Below are 24,608 nucleotides of genomic sequence, written 5' to 3' on the forward strand. Positions count from 1 at the left end.
TTGTAACAAAGAGGGGCATCTTGGGGACACAAAGTCTCCATAACAACCATAACAGGCTCTTGGTTGTTTGTGAGTGATGCCAAAAAAATAGCACTAACATTGCAAATATAAATTTGTGGAGTTTGCTAAGTTTACTGGGACTCCAACTGGAACCCTCTGCTTTTGCCAGAGAAAGACTAAGCTTCTTGACAACAAACACTCCAGGTGGGTTTGGTAGGAAACAAAAGATAGACATGTGAAAAGAAACCTCATGCTCTCTGTTGAGAATGGTGGAGAATCTCTGAAACTGTGGAACCGTTTTTCTCCCTAATAGATTATTCAAGTGAAAATGGGTCGTCATTATGTCTTTCAACAGGATATTGATACAAAACAATCACAGACATAAAATTAGCCCATCAGCATCTTAGTCCACATGAAGTCTGGTAGAAAACCTACAGGAGCTAAAGATAAAAGAACATAAAACATGCGAGACTATACAACTGCAATAAAAGATGGATTTATTTTAAGACTTTTTATGCATTTCCACTAGGGGTGCCATCACAATTTTCTCTGAAAAACTTTTTTTTTTTCTTTCACACGCTGCAACTTCTTTTAATTAGCCTTTCAATTGCTGGCTCACCTTTGCTTATACTGTATTGGTTACCTACCTTTGGGACTGTTGTGTATCAGCTGCGCTGGGTTACCACGGCGAAGAGACAGCAGGATAACTGAAATAATTAAAGGTCAGAAAACAGTGCGAGAAATGAGGCTGATGTTAATGAGGCCTACATGCCAGGCCTTGAGACTGAGGAGGGAAATGGCAGGGGAAGCCCGACTGAACGTACAGTGAACATTTCTACAGCACCAACTCTAATTTGAGCGCAAATGTATTAAATATTAACAATCCAATTTATAGTTCAGTACTTTGTATGTCTAATTAGTTGGTGAGTCTTGTTTACAATTAGTGAAGCTCACGTACAGCACATTTTTTAGCTGAATCACAACGCAGTGTTGTGGCTCACTTAACTTCAAACAAATATAAGATTGATTGGCCTGCTTCTACTCTTATCCATACGCTTGCTGCTTCTTTTGCTTTTTAATTTGTTACAAATTGAAGACAAAGTCTTTACCAGTTAGGCATTGAAATTTGACAAGTCTGTGTACCCCCACCAAAAAAAAAAAAAATAGAATTAGGCATTGTCTCCAGTCTTTCGTCCATGTCTCTATTATGTGTTGCAGGTGTACGTGTACATAGCACTGTTTAGCTCTTGTCTGTCTCACCTCCTCTATACCGCCTAGCCTGTCTATGCCTCTCTGTAAGGGGCCCCAAGGGGTCCCTGTGTCCTGTCAGAACACCACTGTGCCTGACTTTCATTAGCCAGCACCCCACAGGCTCTGTCACGCAGCGTAAACACACCCCAGTGACACACGGCGAAAGCAGGCTGCCGCCGCCCAGACAGAGGTCTATTGTATGCTCACGGATGCCTGCTGCAGCGTACAGCACTGTTTCAGAGATGGCAGAGGTTTCGGAGAAAAAAAGAGAGCAATTATTTACCCACATGTTTTTTTGTATCTTTCCACATAGATGCATGAGTGAACTTTTAACTAGTTTGGAAACTGAAATTCAGTATACACGTATTTTGAAATAACGTTATTACAGATTATTTGATCAGCAATTTTGTATCCAATTTCTGATCACCAATTTAGTTCTGACTTGCTGATGTTAGCCGATTCATCTTTCAGAGGTTTAAATAGCAAAAATACATTTAACAATAAAACATTGGTTCCTCACCAGTAGACCAAATGTAAAGAGCTGCTCTACTCAATGAAAACTTACCAATACAATAAAATCCCTTTGGATATGGCGCAGAATTACATCATCTGTCCTTTACAAATGAGGCTACAGCTGACTTGCCTTTTTGCAGGTTTTGAATGACTCTTGAGAAAAAATAGGCTCATTCAAAACACATGAAGTAAGAACAGTAAAGCAAAGTCCAAATTAATATTTGAGAGAAAAATGTTATGTAAGGTGTTACACTATTTATTCAGTTGTTTATTTATAGCTTCAATGGAGAGTTAAAGCAGCCTTTCTACTCAGAAATATTTTTCATATACATTTGGAGCAGCTTTACACCACGTCTAAGTGAGAGCGGGTGACCTGTGGTTCTCAACTCTGCAGTTAAACAGTTTCAAAAATGTTTCAACATTTTAAACTACTTGAAATCTTACATTATAGATAACCATGATTATCACAGTTTTCTATTTATGTGTGTCCGCTAACTGAAAGACAATCTGTCAGAGCTTAGCTATGATGCATTCACTGATCCTAAAACAATACGATTGTTGAGTTCATAACCAGCTGCTCCAGCATCAAGGAAGATCAAGATGATTTGTCAGTTCATCTGCAGTTCCAGATTCATCTCTGGATGCATCTTTAAAATGCACAAATAGAATAGAATAGAATAGAATAGAATAATTATTTATTCTATTAATTGGTAGCTGTGTGTTTTCAACTGACCAGCAAAGTGACTGGCAACTCAAAATATCAAACAAAACTTTTAGCTGAGTTATGGAGTGATTGGAATCAGTCGACTTGATCTGATTGAAACTCAAAAATACAACTCAAAATTACCCATTTTAAAATCACAAGTGAGGTGCTTAAATTGATAAAAGGAACTCTTTGATAGAAACGTATATGCACATGCGTGGAGCAAGGTTTAAAGCACATAAAAAAAGACTTCACATTTTACAATAAGGTCGCCTATACTTAGCTTTCAACCTCTGCTTAGTATAAGATACACTAACATTTGTAAATGTTGGCAGAATATTAAAATGTCTGAGTTAAGATAAGGGTCAGAGTTTCTTAGGGAATAATCAGAGAGAGTGTGGTTTTAGTAATATCAACCAAAATAATTGCAAATTCTCCATCTCTAATTTAAAATCATGTCCACTATAACTTTGTCATGCAGTAGTTTTGTTCAGAATCTGTTCATCTGTCACAGTGTCCTGCTTGCAGTGTCTGTTCCCCACGACACTTGAGCTTAAACATGAGCACGTTGTTAAGCATAAAGAGTCAGAAGACGTGAAGATGCATTGTTTGGTCACTAGAAACCGAGCTCGGATCACCCATCTGTTACTGCTACGCTTTCACTGCTGTATACTTTTGAAGAAATGTTTTCCACGCTCAGTTGCTTTCTTTTCTTCTCTTCCTTTTTGTTGTTCTCTGGAACCGTTGTTCATCCGTCCATCTCGTCTGTTGCGTTGCTGCTCTTGTTTGTTTGTGCGCACTGGTGTGTGTACGTGTTTCTCTGGGCCATGACGGGGATGTGGTTTTCTTCTACGGGGTTCATGTTGTTGGGGGACAATTAGGGCATGCATCAAGGAGGGCAATGCTTCAGCAGTTACACGGAGTCACTATGTACTCCCATGACGAGCACCACACCACCGCCGCGTACTGCTGGAACGAGAGAGGTAAGGGGGCTTCGGCAGACACACAAACACACCTACCGCTGTCCTGCTGACTTGTTTGCGTCCGTCCATCAGTCAGAATGTCAACTCGTCTTGTGGCCCTGTGTCATCTGAACATGCCTTCAGCTGCGTCATCTTGTCTTGGACGATGTACGAACTGGGTGGGTCATGTCATCTTTATAGAAGAGCAGCTAAATCTTTCACAGGCTTTTTGCTTGGTACTGCTTTTATGGTCAAGGGAGATCTCCTCCTCTTTTTGTTTCTTTTTAGGTTGTGTTTAATCAACAAGGAGAGCTTGGGTATTCTGGGGTTTAAAGAGCCAATGTTCAACTTTTCTTCGATAAAAGCACTTTGGAAAATTATTCGTAACCCTTGACCTTTTCCACATTTTGTCCCATTATCACCAGAAAACATCATTGTATTTTACTGTATTTTACGTAATGCAACAAAACAAAGTTGCACATGATTGTGAAATGAAAGGAAACGTTTTTTCAAACTTTTTGTTTACCAAAAAAGTTAAATCTGCAGAGTGAAACTGGTTTGAAAACCATCTAAGCTTTTTCTTCAATAAGTTTAATGATTTTGTGTTGGCCTGACAAAATCTTGACAAAATGCATTGATGTTCTTGGTTTGAATTGGACAAAAGGTGGTAAAGGTTTAAGGAATAAAATACTTTTTAATGGCACTGGTAGTACAAATCTATGTAAAAGATAATTAGATTGGATATTTTGCCATCACAATACTGTAAAGTTGCAGCCTTTTAATATCCGTTTGGATTCAATTAATCTGTTTGATAAGCGTACACCAGGCTCTGCACCTATCTGTACTTGCTTTTCCATAAAGCCTCCACTTTTTGTAACATCAGTCTGAGTGCAGTACTGAACGTCTCTTGGCTCTGAATTATTCAGAAATGCAGCAATACGGAAATACTTTCATGATGGAAGCTTTAAGCACACAATGAAGGAGTGGGACGCAGAATGCCGAGATGGAGTTAAAGAAGCTTTTGAAATTGGTGCAGTTTGTAGAGTGTAAGTGTGTGTGGGTTTGCGTGTCTCGCCAGATGGAGTCCTGCCAGTGACTAAGGACTAGTATGATGTCAATAAACTTAAAGCATAAATGTGTATGTGTTTCTTCATGTGTGCGGGTGTTTATGTTTCAGGTAGAGGTGGTGTTTCTGTCCAGGTGTCTTTACTGTGAATATTCACTTTGCTTCTAAGTGTTTGACATCCATTCACAGGCATTTTTGTTGCAGTGTTTTGCATCACTTAGTCAAGAAATGAGCCATGTTTGAGTTTTAAAAATGTTTCGACCATGCTTATCACTCCTTTTCCTTCCTGTATGCCCTTTTTCTTTTTAACCGCTTGTCCTGCCATACCTCCTTTCTGTTGTGCCTCCATTCCTCCCCACTAATCTTTCACCAACTCTTGTAAAAAAAAAAAAAAAAAACGTTTTCCATAACTTTACCTTACGTTTCTTTCCCTCTTGCTCCTCTTCTCCCCATCATTGCTTCCCATCTGTCTCCTCATTCTTTGTTTCCACCATGCCTGTGTGTTCGGCCATTGTTCTTGCCGCTGCTGCTACAGAGAGTCGTGAAAACTCCTTCAGCCGCTCTCGCAGTTCCAGCGTGTCTAGCATTGACAGGGACACCAAAGAAGCTATCACCACACTGCAGTTTGGAGAGTCCTATGGACGCAAGAGTGATGCCCTGCCCACACCATGTCTGTGGGTAGGGACTAGCTTAGGAGTGGTCATCCTTATCCCACTATCGATCCCCACTGACCACGACGAGAGGATGGAGGACCCTGTCACTGTTGGCCCTAGTGGTAAGCACCAGCACTTCTAGGTTTTTACTGACACAAAGTGTAGCTCATGGACTGTTTTTATTTGTGTGTTGTTTTAAAAGAGGAAAAATATGTATGCCTTTGTGAATAATCAGTGGAAAAGCCTTACTGGCATTACAGCAATCAAACTCTTGCTGTAATGCAAGAGTTAATTTTACATTATTAAAGTGCTCAAATTAAAGGTTGTTGCATTTTCCCTGTTTTTTTTTTCAGAATGGTATTTTAATAAAAATAGTGTAAGGGAACTGAACAAACTGTGTTTCTCTTTTTTCTTTTGTTGTTTTCCTCTTAAATTGTGTGATTACATGCCCATCTACTCTAAAACCTCTCAAAATACCATGTTTCTGCAAAAGAGGCCCTTTTAGTATAATGGCAGGATATTTTCTGCAGACTTGAGTGCTCTACATTTCACTCTTAGAACAATGTAAGTCAAACACAGCAAGCATAGGTAGCTCATTTATTTCAATTGGATTTAATCTGTAGTGGAAGATAACTTTTACAGGAATTTGTCATTCTTGATCTTGTAAATTACTGCTATCACTCAAGAGTTCAAACGGGTTTTCTGCTTCGCCGTTTACTTTGAACATGATTAAATAGCAGCAAGCAAACATGCCCCATTCGTCCTTATTCCTCTGAAGTAAAACAGAAACCTTGTGTAAAGTAATGGCTTTCTAAAAAATTGGCTGTCTTAAGTAAAACAGCTGAAACAAACTTGTTTTTACAATCTATGTTTTTCAGTTGTCCAAATCTTGAAGACATCAGTCTGGTCATAAGTGTAACTAAGAAAACATTAGCAGCTGTCGGTAAAAATACTGGCCATCGTGTAATCATATGTGCATTTCTTAAGCTTATTTATGAAATCTAAACTTTAAATTACTTTAACAGATATTGTTATGGATCCAACAGCTCCATAGCTTCTACATTTGCAGCCTTGAAAATTGTGGACCACTTGACTCTTATCTCTTGTTTGTCCTTTCCAAACTTCCCAGGAGCAGTCCTAATGTTAAAAGGCTCTGTGCTTCGCTTTGGTTTCTTGGACTGCAATGGAGCTCTAATTCAGAGCCCATATGAGGTTTGGCGGGACCTGAATGCCCCAGAGGACCCTGACAGACCACGGAGGCGCAAGCTGGTCCACTTTTCCCCGTCCTCTTCCCAGGATGCCTTTGGAGAGGGACATTTGGCCGTGGTGTGCTCTGAGAGGCAGGCCAAAGTCTTCTTGATGCCCTCACAGTCATGCCTCTTTGTCCACAACATCACAGAGTCGTCCTTTGTGCTTCGAGCTGATGTGGTATCTCTGTGCAACAGTGTGTGCCTGGCCTGCTTCTGCGCTAACGGACACGTCATGACACTCAGGTAAGATTGATCTGCAGCGCTCAAGAGTGCTGCATGTGTAAGATGTACACGTAAACCAAAATGTAAGAAAAAGGATCATTTAGAAAGGTTCTTACCAGTAAAAGTCTGAAAAGCACAGCACGCATTCCCAGCTATCTTGAATCAGCACTTTTTGCAACTTTAAAGTGGATATCATGCTTTTAAATCCTTCCTTTTCCCATTTAAATCATTTACTCGTGCTGTACATAAAGCTGTCTGAATGTCTCATTATACAAGCTCCACTTTTGTATCCCTGTTCTGATTTGTGCCTGAGCAACTCACTTCGGTGTGGTTTCTTTAAATGCAGCTTAAGCATCTATTTACAATGATCTAGCTCCACAGAATTTTACCATCCATCTTTACATGTTAAAGCCAGAATTGCTACCAAAATTTCAACGAACAAGTCTTTTAGACAAGGTATCAACACAGTTGTAAGAACCTTCGAAGATGTTCTGATGCTATGGAACAATGTGATGAATTGTGTGGGTTAATCTGAACATCCAACATCTGAACACTTCGATCCACTTGTAGTTTCGGGCTCCTTGAACTTAGACTTCAAAATTACTGCAAGAAATAAAACTGGAAGTGTCACAAAATTGGTTAGCCAGAAGTTAATGGCCTTTTTTTTTTGGCAGTTCTGAAGCAAATGCTGTGTTTTATTGGTCGGAGAAAAGTGCAACAGAGAAACTGAACAGATGGAAAAAAATCTGAAAATATAAAGATATCTACACAGCATCAGAGAAAAATTCAACTTTTCTGCATTCCTATGGACTCCAAGTACACAACAAAATGCATCCAAGAACTAAAAAATTGGATGTTGCATGATGTGTCTTCTTTAAGTCTTATGGGAATTGTCTTGTAATAATCTTCTCACATCAAAATAGGGAGATTTTTTTGTCAAGTCCAGATGAGAACTGCTAAAATTAACTGCATAGTTACAGTCAGATTGAGATCCCAACATTTACAAATATAGTTGATTGATTCCGCTCAATATTTTTCATTTAAAGCGCCTGATCTGATGCATTTCAGACATGAATATTAAAACAGAATTCGTCTGGATATGCATTGACTTTCTAGTCTTCTCTCGTGCACTTTGTAGATATAATGTTCTCAAAGTTGAGAAAATCTGCTTCGAGAAATTACTCTTCACTACTCAGCTGGAAGCTAATTGGTTTTATTTGACTATCTGATTTCCTTTTCACTGCTGGGCATAAAGTTAGCTTCCCATTTGTTTCTTTGTTTAGAAAGTAACTCATATGATCTAAGTGTTCACCAGGTGTCTAATGTGTCTCTCATTCACTCCTGTCATTCGTCTCGCAGTTTGCCCAGCTTAAGGCCGCTGATGGATGTCAATTACCTGCCTCTGACAGACATGCGCATAGCAAGAACCTTTTGTTTCACCAATGAGGGGCAGGCACTGTATCTCAGCTCCCCGACAGAAATCCAGAGAATTACATACAGCCAGGAAATGTGTGACAACCTGCAGGTGAGCACTGTGGTTCTGTGCATAGGTATGTATCTTTTGGTTGGGAAAAGCAGCGGCGCTGTGAAGGAGCTGTATCCATTATTCATGGCCCTGTTAAAGCCCGGGGCGGACGGCGGGATTAGGCGTCAGATGTCACTTTGGTTATACATGGTGCAAACTTCAAAGGATTTGAACATTTATATGGTTTTACTGTGTAAATGTGTTCATTTAAATATGAGCATCATCATAGATATTTATTGGTCAGAGCTGACGTTCCACACTTGCAGCACATGGATGTGGATTAAGTCATGTGATGTTTCCATAGTGCCATCTAGAGGCAGAGGTGGTCACAGTGTCATTACTGATGTGTTGGCGTTGTACCTCTAAGAAAAATGGCTGAAATATGAGTCTTAAAGTTTTAATTTTTGCTCTCTATTTGTTCATTTCAGGAAATGCTTGGGGAACTGTTTACTCCAATAGAAACACCAGAAGCTCAAAACAGAGGATTTTTAAAGGGCTTCTTTGGAGGAAACGCCCATACTTTCGACAGAGAGGAGCTTTGTGCGTCTTTTTATTATTTAATCATAACTTATCATGCATTGTATCTAGAAACCTAACTTATTCATTAACAATAAGACGGCATGAGACAATTAACCCTTTCAAGATTAATTCAACAGCTAAAATACACATTAAGAGCACCAGAGGGATAACGGTTTATGAAAATGTCATTTTGCCTGATGTGGTTCCCAGTTGGTGAGGCAGCAGCTGGGAAGGCTTCTCGGAGTCTGGCACAGCACATCCCCGGCCAGGGAGGTGTAGAAGGCATGAAGGTGGCGGCGAGTGGAGCGGTGGGGGAGCTGGCTCGGGCTCGCATCGCTCTGGATGAGAGAGGCCAGAGGCTGGGGGAGCTGGAGGAGCGGACCGCCCTGATGATGACCAGTGCAGAAACTTTCTCCAAACATGCTCATGAGGTGAGGATAGAAGACAATATTTATGTTTAAGGGTCCACAGTGAAGGCAGCCATACTGTCAGTAATGTTTCATAGGTCTGCACGACGTTTCGGTTTTACTGCTTGCTTTTTTTGCCACATTTCTCTCACCTCTCTTTATTTAATAATTATCACAATGTTCTCATGCCCATGAGCTTCGGTATCTCAAACACAAAAAATATATATATATTTTTTTTAACATCAGGGAGAGAGAAATCCATCCAGTTTGAATGAGTAGTATTTGAAATGTAATATTCTACCAAATATTCCTTTCAAGCACCTTGTTCCAACTGTGATATTATACACATTAGTACTACAATTATAACTGCAAATTTCTGCATTCTTATTCATTTTCACTTCAGTAACAGATATTCCAACCTAGAAGGTGTTACTGCAAGATTTTAATTCAGTGTTTTAACAACATACCACCTCAAACATGGATTGCTTCATCATTTTTGTCTAAAGTCTTGATTCAAAGCACAGAACTACAAACTTGAATAATCTAATGAATTGCTCCTGCAGATGATGTATTATTGCAGAGCAATTACCTGAATGCTATGCTACTGCTAGCATATTTATTCTGATTTGACTTTTTTTTTTTAGACGAAGAAAATGTGCATTTACATCCCGCTCTCATTGTGCAATCAGCTAGTTGAGGCTTCAGAGACGTCTCATTTGACTTTTACCACAGGTTGAGGAAACTAATGAATACTGAAGGGTGTGAGTGAGTTAGCATGGGAGAAGGGCCCACAGCAGCACTCTGTGGTGGTTGGGAAGAGCAGGAATGATACGTGGTTTCATGTCAGAGATTTCATAAGCCACAAGATCTATTAGTTGATTTATTTATTTATTTATTTATTTATAAAAGTTTATAAGGAGCTGCAGCAGCCAAAACAGTCATTCATTTACAGTCTCTCTTGTAAAGGTTGAAAAACACTTGGCTCGTTAGAGGGAACCCAAGAAAATCATATCTTTGATTTTTTTTTATTTTTTTATGGATTGCAGGAAATACGGTTTGCAAGCTAACATTGGTATGACTGACTTGGACTTGCATTGCTGTTGGCCCCGACAGCTGCTGTTTTCAAATTATTGGCAAAATCCTTTTATGATGACAAAAACAAGCTCCCCCATGTTGAGGAAAAAGTAACCAAATTCATTGGCGGCTCAGCTACTGTTTATTTTAACTCTTTGATTTATTAACCAACAGCGTATGACTCTGTCTTTTTGCAGATGATGCTGAAGTGTAAGGACAAGAAGTGGTACCAGTTCTAACATCGGGACGGCGGGATGAGGCTGCCACTGGCCTATCAAGAACTTCATGCTGCGACTGGACTTTCACATGTGAAATGAAAGCAATCAGAAGAGACAGAAGAGTGACTTTGTCTTTACAGCTTTTAGAACTAGCTGTGTGTACTTCAGTGTCACTTTGCTGAAGGACGAGAGCAGGTTTATTCCTCGTCTAGACGGGAGGTAATACGGACAGTTGGGGACAGTTTGACGGTCTAAAGAAAGAACTTGAAATATCCAACAATGTGGTGTGAGTGTGTGTATGCGTGTTTGTCTGAGTGTGAGCTTGTATGGTTGGGATTTCTGGATCTTACTGTGTAGATACTCAAAAGTTATGAAACCAACAAGAAATGCATGAAACAGCAATGGATGAGTATTAAAAAATATCCAACTGCCATATTAAAAAGCAGCATGCTAATTTAAGAGGAGATTTAAAATGATTAAAAAAAGAACTTTTATTTATGATGTAAGCCAACGACAGAAACTATGAAAAACTTTATATTTTTGAGATACTGGCAAAAAAAAATAAAAAAAAATAAAAAACTATATCTAAAAAGGGAATCGTATAACTGCATTGCTATTAAGCCAAAACTTGTGTTACTTTCCCTTTTTTAATTTTCATTTATGGTTAATTTTATTAGTCTTTTTATTAGTCTAAGCAAATATTACTTAATACAATATAAATGCACATAAATAACTATCTACACAGACTTGGAATAATGTAATATTCAAACTTTCTTCTAACTTCATTTACTCTGGGCTGCACAATGCAAATTTAAATAAGTAGTAATAACACTTAACTCTGCAAAGTCTGATCACCCTAACGTGTTTTCACTGTTTGAGCTGCTGCTACTCTCAAATACATTGGATGACAAAGACAACTCCATACTCAAAAGGTGTGTAAAAACAGCAACTGAAGTGACATAGATGAGGACAGTGTATTCTGAATCGTGTGTTTATATCTGTTGTACAAACCTATATACAGTTTGTGTGCCATAAAAAGCAAGTAGGAGGAATCTTTTCACTGGAAGCTTAAGCAAGACGAGGGCATTAGCGGGAGCGATAGATCTTAAAGAATTACATATGAAGTTCTTCGTAGAGGGCATATCAAAATTCATTTCCTTTTTTTTCTTTAAACAATATATACAAGGGCAGTGGAGGTTTTTGAAATGGGTGAATTTGCAGGACTGCATCCGGTTGAAGGGTGGCACTAGCACTTGGGAGGAAAAACTATTCTCTAATCCATCTATTGCATACCAACTGGTTTTATTATTGCTTATCTGCATGTTTATTCAATTGGGACTCAGGATCAACAGAGAAAATATGTCCCTGTATTGCGGGTAGAGAAAGACTCTTAGGTTGGCACCTGTATCACAACTTTTAATTTGGTCCACAATGAAGAATTTTCTTTGCTTCAAATTAGTACTGAATGTATTTTGTAATTTCTTTTTTTTTTTTTTTTTTAAATACGAATAATTTCAACCGGTCAAACTTTGAAGGTTTATTAATCTACATGAGCGGTAGATTTAAGACACATTAAAACCTTTATTCTGTTTATGAAAACACAAAAATGTAATTATTTTATCTTTTTTTCTTTTTCTTACATTTTGGCACTGAAACATAAAAATCTGGAGCCAGAAGGAAAGGGACTCGCGCAGGTCACCTTTAATGCAAGTAAACAAAGGCGTTTTTTAATGTAGGTCTTTAACAGCCTCTGTTGGACGTCAAAGTTTAGCAAGCCTTTGGGTTGTGTGTGTGTGCGTGCGTGTGTGTGTGTGTTCAAGAAAGATTTCAAATATTACTTTTTTTTTTCTGTCAAAGCAATCAAAAAATGTGCCCTCCCATCTTTTCAGTGTTAAACCCAAATAGGCATTTACTCGCAACCCAGGACGGCGTGCGTTGTGATTTTCAGTTTTTCCGATAAAAGTGAGTTGAGATCACATCAGTTTCATCTCTGCCGTCTGTGAGTAGTGTATCTGTAAACAGTTCAGGGGAAATAACAGATTTTTTTTTTTTTTTTAGTGATGTTCAAATGTTGAGTCAGTGAAGAAAAATATGTATATGTGTAAAACATTTGCAGAAATTTCAACTGGAGGCAAAAATGGTTGTTTTTTTCTTTCTTTTCAATATTGTTCTTACTGACTATGATATCCTTGTGTCGCAGTCAAATATTTGATGGTTACAGCCTCTTCACTGATGGCTTATGTATTTTTAAAAGCAACTAATGTTTTATGATACATAGTCGTGTATCAAATTGTGATTGTGTTGTACGTCAGTGGGTAGCCACACGACACAGACTAACAGCGTCAAACAAGAAGGATATTTTGTACTTGTGAACTCGTCCGTATTTTGAACTGACATGAAAAAAAAAAAAATCCAAGGGTACCAACTTTGATCACTCGCGTGTTTTTTATCCTTTGGAGCATCACCACATCGAGGGTAAAATAAATTGCCTCGGTCAAGTAGAGGCCGGTTTCACATCCAAGATGAGACATACATTAAATGCATTTAAAATCTGTAAAACAAAGATCCACAAGTAAATCGGTCATTTCCACCAGCTTTGTCGGGCTGCTGAGACATTCCTTAGACTCAAATGGCCTGCATACAAACATAAACTAACCTAAACATTCTGAGCTTTCACAGTGGAGCTACATGAATAAAAAGAAAAAAACACCATGATTTTGATTCAATAATACATCATCCTCTTATCTCTGTACCGTCAGTGACATTTGTGTTCTGTGCAGTTCTTTCAGTGGCAGAGAATACGCATAAAAAGAAAACAAAACCAAAATTCAGAAGGAAAAACAAAAACTAAAAAAAATCTGACTTCTGTTGACAGGGTGTTTTGTTAAGCTTTTTTTTCCTGTTTTTGGTTTGTATGTTTTCAGTTTTTATATTAACTGTACAGTTTAACTTTGGGTGAAAGGTAAAACATACAAAAAATGATTTCTGTATTTGTTCTACCTGTTACTGCTGGTACTATACTATCTGGTATTCTGGCTCTGTCTAAATCACTGGAACTATGTAGTTCTTCACAATGTAGTATGCTGAAATGGCATTTTTTGGTTTTCTCAATAATGGCAACAACGTTTGTCTTATTTCAATGGATTCCACTTTTTGTTCTTGATATATTCTAGTGTAATAGAAATAACTTGATAAAAAAGGTCTGAAAATATGTTGATGCAAAAGCAAAACTGAAATAAACATTGATTGATGTACACACTGGAAATCTCTGTTCCTTTGGCCTCTAATGCTGTCATGCTCTTTTATCAGAGTACAGGAAATGTAATTTTAGGAGTGAAACGTTAAGGAAAACAATTACATTTACATTTAGAACCTTTTTATTTGAAAATATATATTTTAAAAAATATTCTGTCTGACTGCTGATTCAAGTGGAACAAATTTGTATTATGTTCCATTTGTACTCAGAAAAAAATTGACATTTAAACAGCTTGAAGCTAAAAACATAATTTGTAACTCTCCTTTAAGTCAGAGATACAATTATAGAAGTTGGTGGCTCACCTTTGACTCCAATATGGCTCCTGCAAATACCAGAGAAAATTATGGTTACAGTAAACAGCTTAATTACTCTTTTGTGTCTCACTAAATCCATCATGTTGATAGTAGAGTATGACCGTCATTAGTGAAAATGTTATGTTTGAATGCACTACATAGGGGAAAAAAACATTTTCATCATTTTGCTAATTGTAGTTATTCTGGTCACTGAGCAGAACAACTAGCAAATCCCCAACGTTTTTGCATGAAATACTGTTAAATTGAGGTTAATACTAAGTCTAAGCTCTTAATTTTTGAGCAAAATGTAGTGCAGCAATGCAGAAGATATTTTGCTAATACAGCTCAAAGAGCCATGTGTCTGTTATAAACATATTTTGTCTGTTTTGATGCTAAGATCAAATCTTAGGCTCAATGGTTACCTTCCAGCAAGATTGTCCTGGATTTAAATTCTGCCCTTGTCTCTTTTTGCATGGATCTTTTGTGGTTTCCAGCTACTTTGGCTCTGGTCCAGAGGATGACAGTTTGGTTACTTTGTCTCTGAAAATTGTAAGATGTTAATCTGCATGGTTCTTTGATCTGTGTATCTCTATGTTGCACAATGATGAACTCGCAACCTGTCCAGGGTTTATCCTGGCTCTCGCCAAATCACCATTTGAGTTAAATAAGAACCGCATAGACAGTGGACATAGATAATGAATAGATATGCTTTTTATATTAGTTTTTTAATATTGTTTGATAATGTCTCTGACGGTCCCCGTTTTAGATTGACACTCTTTCCTATTTCAGAACATTGTTTCCCCCCCCCCCCCCATTCCATTCTATAGATAAACTCCTCCTGCGCCGCCGTAGCTGTGTCATGTGCCGGGCAATATAAAAAGAGCAGACCTAGCCAATTATATTTTATTTTACTTCCGCGTTTCTCTCCAATCATGTTCTTGTTTAGTATTTTGTTGCTCCTGAAGCCAATTGTTGCTACAGTTCCTCGAAGCCTCAACCAATAGGAGCTCCTCCCTGCCAGGTCTGAGCCCGCCTCCCAGGTTTATTAAGCAGATTCCCGAAGTTTAGCTGAACTGCAAGAAAATACTTATAAAGCAGAAATAATATGAAGTTTATTTTAAACAGACATTAAATATTAGCAATGCCGCTGCTGCCTGGAGCATTTGCAGATGGAAACGGAACATATTAAGACACGACCCTTGTGTTTCTCATCTTTTGGTGGGCTTCAGCAGAAGACGGCAGTGAGAAAAAAGGCTCGATCGAAAGAAAAGAAGACCTGGCGTTATGTCTGTTCGACTGTTGCTGCTGCTGGTTTTTAGTCTGGAGGTGTTCAGGTGTGAGCTATCCGGAGAAAAGGTTGGCTCGGTCATCAGCGCTGCTAAAACGTTGGTGTGGGGACCAGGGCTGGAGGCGGACATCGTCCTCCCTGCTCGATTCTTTTATATTCAGGCGGTGGACAGCTCAGGGAAAAAGTGAGTAAATCTGGCCTGGTCTGCGTATGTTGTTCTCCCTCCCTCAATCCCAAGTAATGGATGTTTTTTTTTAATGTGAAACATTGAAAGTTTTCCTATTTTTTTAATAGTTTGCCGTCAACCGTCCTCCAAAAATAAATAACTAAAAATCGATTTTTGGAAGTTGTTTCCAAACAAGAGTGCAGACAAGTACAACTCAGTTTAGTTTAGTTATATAGCGATGTTTTATAATAGATTTATGGCCCTTTACAGAAAGCAGTTTCGGTTTGGACCCAATCGGATAGAATTCTAAATCAAGTCGACTCAATCTATTTTAAGTCCAGTTCTTAAAGTAAGGGTCGAGGCCCAGCTGTGGATCAGAACAGTTAATGGTCTGGAAACCATTTGCATTTAAAGAGAACTGTAACATCCTGCTACAACAACTGGTACAATATCTGAGAATATATCAAATATCTTTAAAAAAAACAACAAAACAAAGAAAAAAAAAACGGAGTAGCATATAATCATCAAACACATTTTAATATTAGGTAAAGATATCCCGGGCAAATATTTCAAATATTGACTTCACTTCTGGCTGAAAAAAAGCATTTACTCTCTCTGCTCTGATAATAGTTATCAAAACTGGAAAAAGCTGCTACTGTATTTAGCGTTACCTGCAGACTGTCTCATCTGTTTACAGTTTCTATTTTCCCTGTTTGCTAAAGTAAAAAAGTTGAAACTTAGAACTAGAGAGAACACATGGAGCTGACCTTCAGGCAGTTTCGTCACACATCTTTTGTCCTCTGAGGGGGAAAAAAAACAAAAAACTTTAAAGGTTCCACATTTAGGGTGTGTTCTCTGTTTAGCTGTATCATTTTCACTCATTTTGCGCAGGGAGCCACAGTAGATATCAGATTTAATTTTAAGCAGGCAGTGTAATCTTAAACTATTTCCAATCATAAATGATCTCTCTGTATCCTGATACTTTTAGTTTAACTTCGTCGCCTGGAGAGAAGACTTTTGAGGTAAAGATGGTCTCCCCAACAGAGCAGTTTACCAGGATCTGGATTCAAGTTCTTGATCGTCGGGATGGGTCGTTCTTGGTCCGCTACAGGATGTACGCCACCTACACTGACCTGCGCATCCATGTTCTGCTGAAAGCCCAGCATGTTGCCAAGTCACCCTATATTCTCCAAGGTAGAAAACTGTTCAAGTTGCCATAACAATGTGTGTCAAAAGATTACATTTTTGAAGTGGAACTTCAACATTGTTGCTATGACACAGGGTGAAAAAGCATGAATATGTCTCTCCTTCCCAGGCCGAGTGTACCACGAAGGCTGTGACTGTCCTCAGCCAAGTGGTTCTGTATGGGAGAAAAACATGCGCTGTCCTGAGTCCTTCGCCCAGATAAGCAGGGATCTCTCCCTTTATGCGAGTGTTGATCCAGATCTGAACGCACAGGAGATCCCAAAGCGCTTTGGGCAGCGCCAAAGCCTCTGTCATTACACAATTAAAGAAAACAAGGTACTTGGAAAAATGTAATTATAAAAATTATACAAATTATAACTCACAGGTTCAATAAAAGAACAGCTCAAAAAAAAATCCTAAATGCATCCCCTTTACCCCTTAAGCTTTATTCAGATTTTGTAAAATTGCATTCACAAACATCAGTGTACCTGATTGAGATTTTATGAGATTAATCAACGCAAGTTGACCCATCATTCTAAAGCGTCACTCCCAACATGGCATCTTTTCAGAAATCGAATGGGTTTTTTGTTTTATAAATGAGCCCAGATTAACTTAAAAATCAATCTGAAATGCAAAAGAGGTTAGGGTGACTTATTTTTGCCAAAGGGTTTCCCCCAGGAAACTTGCGAAGCCTGGTGGTTGGAGCACTCGGGCAGTCATCCAGTGGCCCACCGTGTTTTTGAGTTAAAAATTGTTTAAAGTTGACAGGAAACTTGAAAATATCACTTGATAATTATGTGTTATTGGAAGATTGATGCCTGAACACCAACTATAAAATCTTAAAAATGCAAACATTAAAAAAACAAAAGATACGTGTAAATAACTTAAGCAATACTTAGCCTGGTGGGGACACAAGTAAAGCCTGGGGGCCCGCCAAGCTTATAATGTACTGGGGGAAACCCTGCTTCTTCATTTTGTCCTTCCTTCCTCCTCCAGGTGTATGTGAAAACATTTGGAGAACATGTCGGCTTTAGAATCTTCATGGATGCCATCTTACTCTCGCTCACAAGAAAGGTGAGCTTTAAAGTGAATAACCTAATACCCTTTAATTTAGAATATTGATCCTATCGAATGTGATGCTTCTCTTCTGCAAGGCTTTCATCATGAATATATATATGAGAACATCAGACAGGAGCTGAATCATTGATATTCTATAAGGGTGTGTTTGCAGGTTCGACTCCCTGATGTTGAGTTCTTTGTAAATCTGGGTGACTGGCCCCTGGAGAAGAGGAAACCCACTGATAAGCTCCATCCTATCTTTTCTTGGTGTGGCTCAAACAACACCAGAGATATCGTCATGCCCACTTACGACCTGACTGAGTCGGTTCTAGAGAGCATGGGAAGGTAGGGCCTTTGAATCAATGTGCATATTAAGTGTTGCTTAGCACCAGAGTTAGTAGTATAATTCAGTCTCATTCAGCAAAACCTTACAGGATTATTATTATTATTATTATTATTATTATTATTATTAGACACAATCAGCAATTTATGCAGGTGAACTTGGAGTGCACTCCAGGAGCTTTTTGAAAATGAAGCCTCTGCTGGTTTCGCTCAAGGGAATTTCTCTCATAAACTAAAATCAAAGGAAGTAATTTGTCTCTTCTTCCTGCCCTTGCAAAGATTTAAAAATAGACCAGCAGAAAACTCCTCCATTAGAACAGGCACCCTGTCCTTCAGTGCCTTGCCAGAGTTTTTACAACCCAGGAACTTTTTTTATTTGCATTTAAAATCTCTAACTTCGATGTATTTAATCTGATAGACCAATAGAACATTTTTTTACAGATAAGTCTGAAAAAAATTTGACATGCATTTGCAGCCAGCACCTGTTAATACATTGCAAAACTGACACTGATTGCAGCAGGAACACACAAAACAAATCCCACTGTTTCTACTGAGGAGACTTTTAAAAACAAAACATTATTTAAATGGAAAAGCAGAATATCAACGTTTAAAATTTGCTTTTTTGAAAGATTAGATTTTAGGTCACATATCAATTAAATGAGTAGATTTCATTCATTTTGTGTCTACAGGAGACTTCATTTGCTTATAAAATGTTTCTATATAAATTATTGTCTGTAATGTTTCTGCCGATTTATCACAATGACTTAGACTCTTATTTTATGCAAGAAGCACAGCCTGCAAATTTTATTTTGCTTTTTTAAGACACTGAGTTTGGCCAAACAGAAGTATATTTTGTCACACAGTTAGATTATTACCCTCTGGAACAGCAGGAGGTTTGACTTCAACTCTGTATTTTCCTGCACCGGACAGAGTGAGCCTGGACATGATGTCGGTCCAGGCCAACACGGGGCCGCCGTGGCCGGAGAAGAACGCCACGGCCTTCTGGAGGGGCCGGGACAGCCGCCAGGAGCGCCTACAGCTGGTCAAGCTGTCTAGAGCTCGCCCCGACTTTATAGATGCTGCTTTCACGAACTTCTTCTTCTTCAAACATGATGAGAGTCTCTACGGCCCGCTGGTCAAACACGTCTCTTTCTTTGATTTCTTCAAGGTAAGAGTGGTGAAGCTGCATGAAGACATGTCGTCTCTGTGCAATATGTCCTGAAACCAATTAGTCATATCTTTAAAGTTACTATGCAGGAATACTAGTTGCCAAGTTAAGTACAACTTTAGATGCAGAAACAGTCAGTAAAAGTATGGAAAAGGAACACAAGGAGTATGGAAACATAAATTCCCCTTATTCCAAAGTTCTTTTTTGTGTCTTCCTTCTTTATGTCCTTTAGTTTTTGTGTCCTTCCCTCCTACTTTGTGAGCTTCTTCATTTTCCTTGTCTTTGCCTCCTTTTGTCATTCATTGTGCCCTTGTGTCATATTTTTCTTTTCTTGTATCCATTTTTTCATTTTCATTCTTGTCCTTTCTTCCTTCCTGTATACGTTAGTGCCTGGCATTTGTAGATCCCATAAGTTAAAAACTAGCCTAATATAAAAAATGTCTGCCCTCTTCAGGAAGTTTTTGAATTTATATTTAAAAACGGGCAGAAGTGGAGAGAGAAGTATGGAATACCTACATGTAAACTATTTAGAAACTAATTTCTCTTCAGGAAGGTAATTATCTCACTTAATTTATTTCTCTCTTCTTGTTCACCTGCAGTATAAGTACCAGATAAACATTGATGGGACAGTAGCAGCCTACCGTCTGCCGTACCTGCTGGCAGGAGACAGTGTGGTCTTAAAGCAGGATTCCAGCTACTACGAGCATTTCTACAACGAGCTGCGGCCGTGGGAGCATTACATCCCGATAAAAGCAAACCTGGGTGACCTGCTGGAAAAGATCAAGTGGGCCCGAGACCACGATGACGAGGTGATCATATGTTGGATGATTATGGTCACTAAAACTGAACTGGTGTCGTTATGAACAACCATTTCACACACAGATTTTTTTATTTTCTTTCTATTATCAAGAGAGCACACATTGTTACTTTTCAAGCAGAACCATCTACAGAATCCACTGTTAAAATCCCAACTGGACGAACAGAGTAATGGAAAAATGCAGGCCTCATTATATCTGTTAAATTATGGTCACATTATTTTTGCATTATCAGATTTCTTCAGTTTGCTGTGTAATACTGTAGGCAGTCCATTTAAGAATACATAATTCACGAGTATGAATTTATTGACTCGCTGAGTTTATTTTATGCCTCTCCGAGTTAACTATATATAAATCTATCAACAGGAGCTCATCAATTATACAATCCTTAGTGAAGTATTCATACCTCTTGAAATGGAATCATGATATAACCACAAACTGCTGTATATTTCGGCATGATTTTGTGTACAAAATATAATCTGTCACTCAGGGGGCTTGGATACAAATGCAGAGTACACTTAGTCAGATTTTAGTTTGTAAAGAAGGTACAAATAGTTCACGTTCCTGTAATTTAACAAATAAGTTGAGATGCATTGTTTTTCTTTCAGGCTTGCTGGGTGTGTATTTTCTTTTAGGTTGTATATGTTTTAAAAGCATTAAATTCAACATGTGACCTATTGATTTTCCAGGGCGTAATTCCTCCTTGTGGTTCTGTTTTTTTTTAAAACACTCATCTTTTTGCAGGCAAGGAAAATTGCCCTTTCAGGTCAGCAGTTTGCCCGCAGTCATTTAATGGGAGATAGGATATTCTGTTACTACTACAAGCTTTTCAAGGTATCACTGCTGTATTTTTCCTTTACCCTTGCTGTTATACCAACCTGAATAAATCATGTTGGTTGTAAACAATATTCATAAAATAATTTTTGCTGTGCTTCATGAAGGAGTATTCCAGACTGCAGATCACAGAGCCTAAGGTTCGGGAGGGCATGGAGTTTGTAGAGCAACCTAAAGATGACTTGTTTCCATGTTCCTGCGACCGGACAGTGGTAAGGGATCTCAGCACGTTTCCTTTATACCAGGGCTGCTTAGAACAAGTGTTAAACGGCTAAAAAATATTTACCAACAATCTGTTCTTAAATGTGTGATTGCTTTATTGAAAAACTGTCTTTCTTCCCTCCATTAAATGGATTCTCTGTTGGCCAAAGTGATTCATTGTTATTAACTCACTTTAAAGTTTAAGAAACTAGATTTTCAGTTAAATTTATCTTTTTTGTAATAGTATTACACTATTGCTTCCAGTAACATACTTTCATTTTAAAGTATCTGGCTCCCTCTGCTGTGCATGAGTTGCCACCGCACTACATTTTATTTTATTTTTTTTACTAATGCGGTTCATCAAGTAGTCCTGAAAGGACAAACATGAGTGTTTCTTTTACTGTTTCACTGTTCTCCCTTTTTCAGGCAAAAGATGAACTTTGATCTTACACCATAGGAAGACCAATGCGTCATATCTGAAATTGCCAAGAGATTTTTTGAAGTTATGATTTATTTGTTTATTATGAGATGAATGTCACTTTTTTATATAATTAAAATTCTTCTTTTTTACATTTCTGTGTTTTTTTTTATTTCCTTGCCTTTATTCAGCATTTACACATTGGCGCTAAATTCACATAAAATCACTGTAAAAGTATTATTAGCCCTGTGTTCATGTTTTGCATGTTGCATACAGAAACATCATAGTTTCCCCATTTTTTTAAATTGTCTTATGTGATGAACCGACACAGATAAGCGCATAGTTTTGAAATTAAAGGAAAATTCTACATTTTCTACGTGTTTTACGAAACGTATCAGCAGTCCAGACCTGAATTCAATATGTGGCACTATTCCAAAATTTATGTTCAGATAGGCAAAAACTGAATAATTGTAAATGCCACTCCTGAGCGCTAGATGGCACTCATTTTCAGTCATTTTGAAGACTACAGAGAAGAACCGCCTACAATGGACAAGTTTAATGAGGTAAATGTTAAAATAACATACGAATTAAAAATAGAAGTCGTTTTCAAGCAGTTTAGGCTGAAAGAATTCACACGGAGAGACTGCAGATGAGGATACACAGACTGTACGTCATGGAAGAGTGCAGTGAACTGTCCAGATGAATGACTTGCTGTTAAACGTATCTTTCAGGAACTTGTAAAAGTACCGTTCGGGACAAAGAGTCTGGACGCAGTCTTGTGTGTTCCAGCGTCACTGAATGATGTTCGGACAGCCGTCATACTAACACACGGTGCGGGAGGAGACATGAACTTCAAACATTTAGTTTCTCTTGCACGCGCTCTGGCATCAGACGGTTTACTCTGCCTCCGTTTCACATGCAAAGGCTTGAACTTGGCTTATAGAGTTAAAGCTTATAATGCTGTCTGGGTAAGTATTTATTGGTTCTGTTAAAAGAAAACTGCTGCAAAATTAAAGAAAAAATCAGGCTTGTGAGCTATTTTGACACTTGTTGAACAGAATTTTATAGTTTTTCAGTTTTGTTTTTCTCCTCCCTCCCTAAAAAACAAGGGTCTATGCGAAAATCCTTATAATGAAATTGCATAAGGCAAACCGCAGAATCAATTCAAAAGAGTTAAGTAAAATAAATAAAGTAGAATGTGACTTTTGTTTCAAGTAGTGAATAGAAACTGTTTGCTTCAGTTAAATGTAGAAATATGTAAACTAGTGTGAATTTGACATACAGTTTGCAATAGCAGCTGATCAGATCTTTCTTGTGTCTCTTGTGATATCATTGACTGGAATTCATATAAGGCAAAATGTACATTTGCTATCGGTGTGCATTTTAAGAAATTTGCATGTTGTGAAATCCTGCTGTTATTTTAATTGCAAAGTCCTCATTTAAATAAGAAACACTCATATTTGTCCTTTCAGGACTACTTGAAAACCTTGGAGAGGTTCACGTTGAAAAACATATTTTTTGGAGGTAAATAGAAAATGCCTCCTGTCCATGCTGATTTCCATTGATAATAGCTTCTTTGTGTTTTAGACAAACTACTGCACTAAATGGGATTCCTTTCATGATAAAATCAGGCAGGTCAATGGGATGCCGTGCGGCTGCAGCCCTCACCAGGCAGCTGAGCGATGAGTCTGAGGACGCAGTGCAGGGTGTCATCTGCCTCTCTTTCCCCCTGCACCCACCAGGAAAGACGCACTCCCGTCATCAGCGGAGTGAAGATTTAAAAATGTTGCCTGGGAGTGTTTGTGTGCTGTTTGTGTCTGGCACTGAGGACACAATGTGCAACGGGGTGAGGGTGAAAATGTTCTGCATTGGATGAGGAAATGGATTTACATTTGTAGATTTTTTTTTCACATTTGCTTTTGTTCTCCTTTTTTAATGTCCTGCCACAACATTTCAATCTGTTTCAGTCTGGATTTTGCATTGTTCCATTGCAACATCTTCATTCTGCATACTGCTATAGGTTTCATTTTTCAATATGGAGGTTAACGCATAGCCAGAAATGCAATAAAATATTTTGAGATGTTCTATGTTCTCAAAATATGGGAAAACTGAACAAAATTATTGAAAAAAATGACTTGCTGTGTTTGGGACCTCAAATTGTCCCGACATGTTCCTGTAGCGCTTCCTAAATCTGTGGGCAGATACAGTTGTTTCTCTTAGATATTTGCTGATGTTTTTCCCAGCTTGCCGTTGTGTCAACACACATTTGTTGGTCATTTTGCTGATCACCACTTAAGTGCATTTTAGTATCATCTGTCTGCTACATCTACTTTTTTCAATTCTACAGAAGCAGTAAGACTGGGCTTAGTTTTTTCCATTGAGCTTATATTCTAAAGTAAAATATTTTATGACTGTAGTTTATGTATTCATACACATAAACCATCCCTCTTGCACGCAGAGCAGCTTATTTCATTCCACCATTTCTTCTCTACTGGTTTCACAGACTTTGTTTTTTTTTCTTCATCATTTATAATTCTGTTAAGTCTCCTTTTTAACTCTGCCTCTCTTTGATCAGTGTTTGCCAGGTGTGTACTTGAAGATTCAATGACATATCAGGCCACAGTGGTGACTTTCCTTCTTTTTTCTTTGCTCAGGACCTTTTTAATGAGGTGCTAAAAGATATGAAAGCCGAGGCTGAAGTTTTCTGGCTACAAGGAGGCAGCCACGGTCTGACTGTGAAAGGAAGGCCTGAGGATTCTGTAATGGATGAAGTGAACTTAAAAGTCCTCCAGTGGATAAAGGACAAAACAACATTGGGGAATTAACATTTGGTGTTTGTTTCAATGTGCTGTTAAATAAAAGATATCACAACTTAAATGTGCATAAATGACTTAATACTGCTTGCTGCATCATGTAATCATGAATTAAGATACATTTCTTTTTCAGTGTAGTTTTCAAAGCAGACTTTTTTCTCTGATATAGTAAGTAAATAATGGTGCACAAGGAGAAGAAAATACATTTTAATGCAAGGTATGTAGTTCAGGCTGTTACCACAGTATATTCTATTTGGCTTAGTTTACTATTATACTATTACAGTAAACTATGCCTGCAGTACTTAATAGGTTATAATTTCCACAAAATAAATTTAAATAATTGAATTAAGCCAGTCCCTTCCCGCTTAAAGACAAAAAAGACTAGAAATCACACGTCCAGTTGAGTG

At 38.2% G+C, this 24,608-nt stretch overlaps 3 protein-coding genes across 3 annotated transcripts in view; all 3 read left to right on the plus strand.

Moving 5' to 3' along the window:
- stxbp5l (syntaxin binding protein 5L) overlaps window positions 1-13,211 on the plus strand; it is a gene marked incomplete at its 5' end in the record, with an annotated part of 82,513 nt that extends 69,302 nt beyond the window's left edge. Inside the window, 7 exons of the mRNA XM_015032560.1 lie at window positions 3,349-3,450; window positions 5,031-5,270; window positions 6,278-6,641; window positions 7,980-8,145; window positions 8,574-8,685; window positions 8,875-9,095; window positions 10,343-13,211. Coding sequence (XP_014888046.1) covers window positions 3,349-3,450; window positions 5,031-5,270; window positions 6,278-6,641; window positions 7,980-8,145; window positions 8,574-8,685; window positions 8,875-9,095; window positions 10,343-10,384 — 1,247 coding nt within the window. The remainder of the gene's footprint in view (window positions 1-3,348; window positions 3,451-5,030; window positions 5,271-6,277; window positions 6,642-7,979; window positions 8,146-8,573; window positions 8,686-8,874; window positions 9,096-10,342) is intronic.
- Window positions 13,212-14,920: 1,709 nt separating this feature from the next.
- Window positions 14,921-21,540, plus strand: poglut2 (protein O-glucosyltransferase 2). Its single transcript, XM_015032562.1, has 10 exons — window positions 14,921-15,384; window positions 16,355-16,560; window positions 16,682-16,887; window positions 17,548-17,625; window positions 17,783-17,955; window positions 18,883-19,120; window positions 19,720-19,929; window positions 20,680-20,769; window positions 20,877-20,981; window positions 21,397-21,540. The coding sequence occupies exons 1-10, from the start codon at window positions 15,197-15,199 to the stop codon at window positions 21,412-21,414; spliced, it is 1,512 nt and encodes a 503-aa protein (XP_014888048.1). The 5' UTR covers window positions 14,921-15,196; the 3' UTR covers window positions 21,415-21,540.
- A 104-nt stretch (window positions 21,541-21,644) lies between these two features.
- Window positions 21,645-24,265, plus strand: tex30 (testis expressed 30). The gene is made up of 5 exons (XM_015032564.1): window positions 21,645-21,951; window positions 22,120-22,356; window positions 22,861-22,912; window positions 23,020-23,234; window positions 24,043-24,265. The coding sequence occupies exons 1-5, from the start codon at window positions 21,883-21,885 to the stop codon at window positions 24,211-24,213; spliced, it is 744 nt and encodes a 247-aa protein (XP_014888050.1). The 5' UTR covers window positions 21,645-21,882; the 3' UTR covers window positions 24,214-24,265.
- The last annotated feature ends 343 nt before the right edge of the window (window positions 24,266-24,608 follow it).

The sequence above is a fragment of the Poecilia latipinna genome, unplaced genomic scaffold, assembly GCF_001443285.1.
Source record: "Poecilia latipinna isolate Pla-1442-1.1 unplaced genomic scaffold, P_latipinna-1.0 Scaffold245, whole genome shotgun sequence".
NCBI lineage: Eukaryota > Metazoa > Chordata > Actinopteri > Cyprinodontiformes > Poeciliidae > Poecilia > Poecilia latipinna.